This window comes from Gobius niger, assembly GCF_951799975.1.
Source record: "Gobius niger genome assembly, chromosome: 11".
In the NCBI taxonomy this organism is placed as follows: Eukaryota; Metazoa; Chordata; class Actinopteri; order Gobiiformes; family Gobiidae; genus Gobius; species Gobius niger.
In genome coordinates this window covers 34,927,176-34,938,086 of record NC_136862.1, presented here as the reverse complement: position 1 = coordinate 34,938,086, position 10,911 = coordinate 34,927,176, and the positions used below count along the sequence as shown (strand labels likewise).

Below are 10,911 nucleotides of genomic sequence, written 5' to 3'. Positions count from 1 at the left end.
GGTTCGTTGGAGCCATCAGAACAACATCGTCCGCAAACAGCAGAGATGAGATCCTGAGGCTCCCAAACCGGACACCCTCCGGCCCCTGGCTGCGCCTAGAAATTCTGTCCATAAAAGTAATGAACAGAACCGGTGACAAAGGGCAGCCCTGAGGAGACCAACACGCACCAGGAACAGGTCTGACTTACTACCGGCAATGCGAACCAAGCTCCTGCTGCGGTCATACAGGGAACGGACAGCCCTTAACAGAGGGCCCCGGACCCCATACTCCCGGAGCACCCCCCACAGGGCACCACGAGGGCCCCGGACCCCATTCTCCCGGAGCACCCCCCACAGGGCACCACGAGGGCCCCGGACCCCATTCTCCCGGAGCACCCCCCACAGGGCACCACGAGGGACGCGGTCGAACGCCTTCTCCAGATCCAAAAAACACAAGTGGACTGGTTGGGCGAACTCCCACGAACCCTCGAGCACCCGACGAAGGGTGTAGAGCTGGTCCAGTGTGCCACGACCAGGACGAAAACCGCATTGTTCCTCCTGGATCCGAGGTTCAACTATCGGCCGGATCCTCCTCTCCAGCACCCTGGAGTAGACCTTACCGGGGAGGCTAAGGAGGGTGATTCCTCTGTAATTGGAACACACCCTCCGATCCCCCTTCTTAAAGAGAGGGACCACCACCCCGGTTTGCCAGTCCAGGGGCACTGTCCCCGACCGCCACGCGATGTTGCAGAGACGTGTCAGCCAAGACAGTCCTACAACATCCAGAGACTTAAGGTACTCAGGGCGAATCTCATCCACCCCTGGAGCCACCGAGGAGCTTTCTCACCACCTCGGTGACTTCAGCTTGGGTGATGGACGAGCCCACCCCCGAGTCCCCAGCCTCTGCTTCCTCATTGGAAGACGTGACGACGGGATTGAGGAGGTCCTCGAAGTACTCCTTCCACCGACCGACGACATCCCCAGTCGAGGTCAGCAGCCCCCCACCCGCACTGTAAACAGTGTTGGTGAAGCACTGCTTCCCCCTCCTGAGGCGCCGGATGGTTTGCCAGAATTTCTTCGAGGCCGACCGATAGTCTTCCTCCATGGCTTCTCCGAACTCCTCCCAGACACGAGTTTTTGCCTCTGCGACCGCACGAGCTGCAGCACGCTTGGCCTGCCGGTACCTCTCAGCTGCCTCAGGAGTCCCACAAGCCAACAAGGCCAGGTAGGACTCCTTCTTCAGCTTGACGGCATCCCTTACTTCCGGGCGCCACCACCGGGTTCGGGGATTGCCGCCGCGACAGGCACCAGAGACCTTACGGCCACAACTACGAGCAGCCGCATCAACAATGGAGGAGGAAAACAGAGTCCACTCGGACTCCATGTCCCCAGCCTCCCCCGGAATCTGGGTGAAGCTCTTCCGGAGGTGGGAGATGAAGACCCCACTGACAGAGGGATCCTCCAGACGTTCCCAGCAGACCCTCACAACACGCTTGGGCCTGCCAGGTCTGACCAGCTTCCTCCCCTGCCAGCGGATCCAGCTCACCACCAGGTGGTGATCGGTTGACAGCTCCGCCCCTCTCTTCACCCGAGTGTCCGAGACACGCGGCCGGAGGTCAGACGACACAACTACAAAGTCGATCATCGACCTCCTGCCTAGGGCGTCCTGGTGCCACGTGCACTTATGGACACCCTTGTGCTCGAACATGGTGTTCGTTATGGACAAACTGCGACTAGCACAGAAGTCCAATAACAGAACACCACTCGGGTTCAGATCGGGGAGGCCGTTCTTCCCAATCACTCCCCCCCAGGTCTCACTGTCGTTACCCACGTGGGCGTTGAAGTCCCCCAGCAGAACAATGGAGTCCCCAGTCGGAGCACTATCTAGTACCCCTCCCAGGGACTCCAAGAAGGCCGGGTACTCTGCACCGATGTTGGGCCCGTAGGCCGAAACAACGGCCTTAAATTCAAGGCCTTAAATATTTTTTAAGGCCTTGAATTATTTTTAGATATCCTTTAGCAGGTTTTAACAATCATAACTGATTGGGAGTCTGTGTGATTTACCAATGATGGGGATTGCAGGACTGTATAATGATTTTGGAATTCTTCATCCACTCAACATATCAAAAACACAAAGGGCAGTTTCTAAGATTTACTGATGTTCAAGTTGTTACAAAGGTCTGATGAGGTTACACACATCTGTTATCTCACACACAGACCATGTCAAGCTAACTGACAGCTCAACTGTATATATGGTGCTCCGTTACTTAGCAACCATAGACTCCTCCCACCTAGTCAACTGTATTAGAGAATTTACAACACACTCATTTCATTTGTTTCCATCATCTATGCAGCTCCTCTGTGGGCAGGCATGTGGTCTGCAGTCCTACGTCTAAGAACAACTCATTTCTTAACATATTTGTCAGGATCCACTTATTCGAGCAAAGAAATGAACATGAGTGCAGGGCTTGTTATTATGTTGTTCATTTGAGAAAATCACAGTCAGCATTGCTTACAGCAGGACTGTTGCATTACTTTTTCACTGGGGGAGATTTGTGGTTTGTCATTGGCCACTGGGCCGGTCAGGAGTGAGCCTCCCACTACCAAACATATTCATGTTTTTGGGAAAAATTAGTAAAAATGTCATTATCATCACTGCTTGAATAGAACAGAATTGGATCTAAACATAAAGGTTATATTATATTCCAGCATTTTAAGGCTTTGTAGAAATAAAACATGGAAGTAGATTAATACAGAATAATAAAGAGCCTAATAATAAACTAGGACTACTCAGAACTAAACCAGGATTAATCCAGGGCAAAAACGTGCAATATCAGGACTATATAGACCAAAGGCTTAGAATGAGAGACACATGTGAGGACCAACTGAACCAAGGCCACGTCTCAAACAACATGACTAACTCCTGCTCAGCCACTGCTCCTCTCCGCGGAGTGGACAGAGGGCTGACCACATGAGTCAGCCCTCTTAAGCACGAGTGCTGCCGGTGCAGTACACTCATCCAAAACTCCCGCACCATCAGCTTCATCGTCCACTTCACAAACATCCACAGCTGAACCAGTGGTGTAGTCTTCAATTTTCTTGTGAGTATACGGTATTTTTAGCAGTCGTGGGGGATAGCCAGTTATATGCAGTGAAAAAAATTGCCTGTCACATACTATTAATAATATTAAATGTATCACAGACAATTAAATAGATTTTAAACCAAACTGTGAATGTAAATGTTGAAATAATAAGCAATAGACCTATAGGCTGTAGCTAGACTATAAGGCTGTGGGACTGAAGCTAAAATGAAAACTTCAATGAATAAAGCCCAGTCTGCTTTCATCAACCCCTCCACCACCCAAACACCGGGCTCTCGCGCCTGCAAACTCCCCCACACACCACCGTGCGCTCTGCTTCTGGAGAACCAGGATCATGAACAGGAGAGCGCTGTGGGCGGGCGTGGCTCGGTCAGCGCTGTGGGCGGGCGTGGCTCGGTCAGCGCTGTGGACGTGGCCCGGTCAGCGCTGTGGGCGTGGCTCGGTCAGCGCTGTGGGCGGGGCACATCCACTTTTCAGTCTCTGTCAAGCAACAGCTCCAGTGTCTGAGAGTAAAACGCACACTTGGAACAGTCTTTCCCGTAGACTTCAGCACTTTGTAACACAGGTTGTTCCCCGGCTGTACCTGTCACTGCCTTTGCCAGAGGACGCTCTCACGCTGCTGCGGGGGGGGGGAGAAATGTGCTTTAAGCGTTGGGCATTGTGGGCTCCCAGAGCGGGGATGAACAGGGAAAGTGTCTATGACGGGGAGACGTACGCGACTCCTCCAGCGCCGCGGGGACGGTTAATAAGCCTCTATCATTATCAGCTATTCTCAGGCCGGGTTTTACATGTGCACATGTGCACCGGAGCTGTGAGCAATTGCGCACGAGCACAGCTGAGAGGGAACAGTCGGTCTGTCGGTAGAGAGAGAGAGAGGCCTGTCATCTCTCGTTTTCAGGGGAGGAAATAGCTTATGGTTGAGTTTGTGCTGGTCTCTAAACGGACAGAAAACACAAAAATAACACTACGCAAATGAGTGATACGTATCTTTTCCCACTTTGTAGTGGTAATACTGAAATTATGCAGGCTTTAGAGTGGTTATACGGCGTATCACATAGACAACACCACTGAACTGAACTGGAGTCCCCTTACCTTAACATAGCTGGTCAAGCCCTTTGCACCGGTGAAGGCAGGAACACATCTGCCGTCAACCGCGAATAATCTTTGTGCTTCGGTCAGTCCGTCCAATGATCAGCCTCCTGTTTTCTCACTTTAGCGTCTTACACCGTTTTACAGAGCTATGTTTTCCTTTGAGCCCGTGCTGTAGGAGATGATGGTACAGGAGCAGGCACACTGCTATGCAGAGTGGCACGAACTCGCCGCAGAGCGATTGCGGGCGGATAATCCCGGAAAAATATATTTTTATGAAAAATTAGACGCAGATCTGATTTTATCCCCTCCTGGAACCACCACCTTAACGTGGTGGAGGGGTTTGAGCACCTGAATGATCCAGGAGCTCTATTGTCGGGGGGTTCGTCTGCCATGGCAAACTGGTTCTAAGTGACGGGTCAGACAAAGAGCGGTTCAGAAGCCCCTTATGAGAGACAAACAGGCCTGTTTAATCGTGAGGTCGCCCTCCCGTGGACCCACCACTTGCAGGAGGAGCCATAAGAAATAAATTCTTTTCCACAATGATCACCAATCATAAAAATAACCCAAAAGTCTTAAGGCCTCTTCATACTCCACAAGACGCGAGAACAAAATGACATCATTTTGTTCTCGCAGCTCCTGTTCGGCAGGTCTTGCTGACGCATCAGCTCAGCAGAACTATTTCGGTAAGGCTGAGAGAACTCTGGCTGTGATTGGCTGGATTTTTAGTGGGCGGGTTTATTTTGGCAGAAGCGGGAATCCAATGTTTACGTCCTAACACCGATGCGGAAAACGGAGACAACATGGTTTTGCGGCACCGCTCACGGCAGTAAAATACTTTGCTGAAGGACAAGGACAGGCACATGGCAACATGGAGAGAAACACACGGACATAATAAACCAGCGGGAGATGTGGCTAAACATGAAGTCAATCTTCAAAATGTTTGCAATACCGTGACTGATACATTTTATAATAGTTTAAACTCAAATAGCTTGTTTTATTTCGGTCATTCCTTGTTTGTGGCCGTGGCAGTTCGGCAGAAACACGTCTTGTGGAGAATCAGAGCTCAGACCAACTTTGTTCTCGTTCTTTTTGCCTCAAGAACAAGAACAAAGTTCTCGCGTCTTGTGGAGTATGAAGAGGCCTTTATTCTCAACGATAGAAAATGTTTAAACCCTAATTTAAACAAAACTCCTTTTAACCCCACAGACGCCTCTGTGAGGCATTTGCAGACCACTTCAGAGGAAAGATAGACACTATCAGATGTAATATTTTATCTACCCAAAGTAACACGGTTCTAAACACATCTGATGGTCTTTTTCTTCCAGAGGAAACACTGGACAGTTTTGTCCTGGTTAATGCTGAGATGTTTGATAAAGCTTTCTCCTCAGTGAGGCCCACCACATGTCTTTTAGACCCGGTCCCAACGCCGTTTTTTAAAACATTTTATGGATCTTTTAGAGACGAGATTTTAAACATGATGAATTGCTCTCTTCAGACGGGGTCTTCCCTGCTGCCTTTAAAGGGGCGGTGGTGAGGCCCCTGTTGAAGAAGAGCAATTTGGATTTTAATGATTTTAACAATTTTAGACCGATATCCAACTTACCATTTTTAAGCAAAATCTTAGAAAAACTTGTCTTTATCCAACTTAGTGATTTTATAAATGCACATAATGTCCTTGAGAAATTCCAGTCTGGCTTTAGGGTAAACCACAGCACCGAGATCGCCCTCTTAAAGATTTTAAACGATTTTAGATTAAATTATGATTCTACAAAGTTGACAGTGTTGGTTCTTCTGGATCTGAGCGCTGCCTTTGATACAGTCGACCACACTATTCTTTTAACTCGTTTAAAACAAATCGGCCTCTCTGGTGCTGTACACAAATGGTTTACTTCCTACCTCACAGACAGGACGTTCATGGTAAGTGTGGATACCTGCTCCTCTAAGGTCCATAGAATTACATGTGGTGTGCCTCAGGGTTCAATTTTAGGCCCAGTGCTTTTTAATCTGTATATGCTCCCTCTTGGTGATGTCATCAGGAGACATGGAGTCAACTTTCACAGTTATGCTGATGATAAAGTTATACATTTCCATGTCTCCTGATGACACCAGGCCAATGGATGCACTTTTTAACTGCATTTTAGAATCAAATCCTGGATGGCAGAAAACTTTCTCCAGCTTAACCAGGACAAAACTGAAGTCGTCCTGAGGCCCAGAGAGAGAGACTTTTACCCAAACTACAGTCACTGTCTTTAATCCTTCCTCACAGGTGAAGAACCTGGGCGTGATCTTTGACTCTGAGCTGACTTTTATTCCACACATTAAGAATATCACAAAGATAGGTTTTTACCATCTAAAGAACATAGCCAGAGTCGCCCAATTCTCTCTCGGGCCAACACGGAGACGCTCATGCATGCTTTTATCACCAGTTGTATCGACTACTGTAATGCCCTGCTTTATGGTCTTCCCAAAAAGAGGATCTCAGGTTTACAACTTTTACAAAACTCAGCAGCTCGTGTCCTGACGAAGACCAGGAGGCGGGACCACATTACACCGGTTTTAGAATCGCTGCATTGGCCCCGTGTGTTTCAGGATCGATTTTAAAGTTCTTTTAATACTTTTTTAAATGTGTTAATGGTCTTGGTCCTTCTTATCTCTCAGAACTGCTTTTACCTTACGAACCTTCACGGCCCCTTCGCTCCTCCGGCAGGGGTCTCCCAGTTATTCCTAAAGTCAACAAAAAGACTCAATATTACAGCCCTCGCCTCTGGAACCACCTGAGGAGGAGCTCAGGGCTGCAGAGAACGTTCATGTTTTTAAGAGCAGCTCAAGAACCGCCTTTTTAGCTTAACTTTTAACTGACATCTATTTATTTAATCCTAATGTATAAAATGTATATATATGGGAGGTTGTTTTAAATATTGTAATGTGTAAAGCACTTTGTGATACCATTCGGTATGAAAAGCGCTTTATAAATTAAGTTTGATTGGTTGATTGATTGATAAGGGGCCGGTGCAATGTGGTTTGGGCAGCTCCAAACAGCTGCCCCCACGACCCAGCAACGGACAAGTGGAAGAAGATGCATGGATGGATGGATGGATGGATGGATGGATGGATGGATGGATGGATGGATGGATGGATGGATGGATCAGATTTTATAGTTTGGCCCCCGGGACGCATACTGAGTAAGCCCGACCTAGTATTTTTATTGCATTGATTTGTCGCACAGACAGTTTTGTATTTGTCTGAAAATGACAAAGTTGCAATCAGTAACTTTTTTGGGGGGCCATGCGATGGTGGGGAAACGCCGTTCCTGATCATTCCCGCCCCCTCTTTAACCCCTGAGTGCGTTGTGCAGCCTTGGAGGAGGTTTATAAAAGAGCTGTGGGTTCAGACCTGGCTGCTCCTCCACCAGGTGAGTTGCTCTCTTCACTTCACACACAGGAGAACACAAAGCCACTGCATCAGAGGGCATGGGAGCACACACAGTTCTTCAAACATAATGAGGAACTGTTAAGTCCAGCAGACCTCTCTGGGACTGAGCCTCACCCTCACAACAGCACCGCGTCACACTGAAGAATATTTATCCTGTTTAAGTACTCGGAAAACTTCTGAACTCTGAACTGCACTTTTTATTTCATGTAAAATGTTAATATATTGATTTGATTTATTTGGCAAGGAGAATTGCATAAGAATCATTTGTATAAACCTTTTCTTTGTTATTTTGTTAGTATGAGCACAATGCTGACTACTTTTGAGATTGTTTGAACTGATATACATTTCCCTGAGTGAGAGATTTCAGAATAAACCGGATATTATCACTCTTTTAAACTTCACTTTTAAAAGCTTTATATTAAGATACATGGTCAACATGTAGGTCTCACTTCCTAACGACCGCTTGTGTGTGTTGGACTCCCTGAATTGAACATTCTGACTCTCAGTGGGACTTTTATGGTCAAAGAATGGTGTGATAAATGAAAAACGGGCATCAGCGGTCACAGCGACCACAGTAACAAAGGAGACGTCTGTGCAGGCTCTCGTCTGGATTGGAATCGGACGTTGTTGGGGGTTTCTATGGCCATGTCAGTGATGAGGGAAACTCCTCAGGTACTTCTCGCATAAATGGATGAGAATCAGAGAGAATGAGGAGAGGAGGCTTCTGCTGCTATGCAGACCTGTTTGGGAGTCAGCGTCAGCACAAGCTATTATTAGCATTATTATTTATTTATGTGATCGGGAAAGCACACACTAATGAACAATACAATTCAGATTGTGTATTGTGTGTACACGAATTATGAACAAGCCAAATTACAGCAAAACTGTTCATTTACCTCTGTTTACAGCTGAGATTGGAGAAAACATAGCACATGTTAACAACAGCATGATATAAATACATTTAAGTGTGTCACCAACTCGCCGTTCATCCACACCATTACATTCATCATTGTTTACATTTGTCCCAGTGCTGCAGACATTTCTTTTTAGTTCAAATTAGATTTTCTTCCAATTGGACATGTTTCAGTACATCATGTAGTAAATTAATGAAGGTTGGAGTTTTTTTTATTATTATTCCAATTTGATAGGATCAGTCTAGCTTCTTAGTCTTCTAGCTTGCACTGAGACAAATGTAATAACAGTTTCTGCTTGTTAGTAGGATTAGCAGTTACTTTCTAAGTATTCCATGTCTGACAGTTCATTGAACTGAAAGTGACTAAAAGTATAGAGTTCATGTCTGAGCTGGGAGGCTGATGGGGGAAAGATGGGAACATTGATTAAAGGGACTATACGGAGTTTAAAAATGTTAAAATGAAGTATTTTCCTCTCCCTACAAGTTTCAACAATGTCCTCATGTGTAGAATGAGCTCAGACCTGTTCACCACAACTGCCTCTAAAATCCTGTCACTCACGAAGGTGTTACTTCAGGTCCGAAGTGCCGTCATGCACGAGCTTAATATACAAGATGCAGTTATGCATAAGACCTGAGGTGGCAGGAGTGAGTATCAAAAGACACATTTTACATAAACAAATGCTGTGTCGAATGTATTCCTTTGACATGGGTCAAATTCTGTCGTCGTTTCTAAATAAATAGGAGTAGGCGATCTAATAGGTGCATGTTTCATGTTGTTTTATATTTGAACAGGGCTGATAAATTGGCCTCAACAGAAGCGCAAGCTACCCTGACATGAACCTATTCATCCAGAGCATTAAAGAAGCTATTTCTCTAGAACACTAATTTGACTACTTCAGCCAGTGTTGACAATCTACATCGGAGTTTTGTATTTGACCTTCCTCTATTTTTCTGAATGAGGATTATAGGATCTTCTGGGCAGCTCCTCTGCTCGCGATGCTAGCAGAAGCTTGTGCAGCAGCAGCAGAAGCATACAGAGAGGACAGATTCAGATCAAATCATTCTGACGTGAAGTCTGATCCTAATTCACTGGTGAACTGGTGCGTGGATTTGCAGTCGTGGATCTGCACTGGCTCCGGCCTGCAGGTTTACGAAATTAAGAGGCTGCTGCGCAAAATGGCATCAATTAGAAGAATTGTTGATGAAGGAGACATTTGATTCTGATGGATTGTTCAAACACAACCGGTTCCACTTGTACAACCAGTTTCCGATCCCCATCTCTACACAGGAGTGTGTTGTGTGTTGTGCACATGTCCGTGTGTGATCAACATTATATAATCCTATAATGACATCAGTTCTTCACCTGACAAACATTTGTATAACCCTGTAACACAACTGTGATCTCTGACGTCTCTCACAGTGCCATGGAGAACCCGATGGAGAACCACACCCTGAACAGTCCCATACTCCTGCTGGAGGGCTTTTCGCTGTCCCCACGCCTCTCTCTGGGCGTCTGGGCCTTCATCTTCCTCTCTTTCCTCTTCATCACGGTGGCAAACGGCCTGGTGGTCTGTGCGGTGATTGCTGACCGCCGCCTGCACCAGCCCATGTACCTGCTCTTCTGTAACCTGGCCATAAATGACATGGTGGCCAACACTAACGTGCTCCCGCGGGTGCTGCTGGACATGCTGCGCCCGCCGTCTGAACGGGTCATAACATACCCTGAGTGTGTGTACCAGGCCTTCACCGCTCACCTGCTGGCCACCGGGGTCAGGGCCATCCTCATAGTCATGGCGTTTGACCGATACGTGGCTATCTGCCACCCGCTGCGCTACAGTCAGATCATGACCCACAGGACCCTGGCCCGGCTCATTGTCTCGGTCTGGACTGTGACCTTAGTCCTGGTCTCCATCCTCCTGGGACTGACCATCCGCCTGAGCCGCTGCCGTCTGCTGGTGGTGGGGATGTACTGCAGTAATGCGGCTCTGTTCGGGCTATCCTGTGAGAGTGTTGTGATTAATAATATTTATGGTTTGACCTACACAGCAGTGTTGTACGTCTGCTCAGTGGGTTCCATGGTTCTGGCGTACGGAAGCATCACCATTGTGTGTCTGCGCAGCCGCACTCTGAACCGTAAGGCTCTGCAGACCTGCATCTCTCACCTGCTGGTGTACCTGCTCTCCCTATTCAGTGGGCTGGTGACCATCATGTTCATGCGGTTCCCACAGGCGAGGCAGGAGCGCCACCTCGCCAGCCTCATGTACTTCATCGTCCCTGCGAGCTTCAACCCCCTCATCTACGGCCTGCAGTCCAAAGAGATACGGAACTTTGTTTTCTCAGTGTTCTCCAGGGCTCTGCCCACACGGACTTGCAACATGTGAGCCAATGTTTTCA

At 47.5% G+C, this 10,911-nt stretch overlaps 1 protein-coding gene across 1 annotated transcript; it reads left to right on the top strand.

The window, feature by feature from the left end:
• Positions 1-9,941: 9,941 nt before the first annotated feature.
• On the top strand, positions 9,942-10,898 carry LOC306970055 (olfactory receptor 2A7-like; the record flags this gene model as incomplete). Its single annotated transcript, XM_079565881.1, has 1 exon — positions 9,942-10,898. The coding sequence occupies one exon, from the start codon at positions 9,942-9,944 to the stop codon at positions 10,896-10,898; it is 957 nt and encodes a 318-aa protein (XP_079422007.1).
• Between the last annotated feature and the right edge of the window lie 13 nt (positions 10,899-10,911).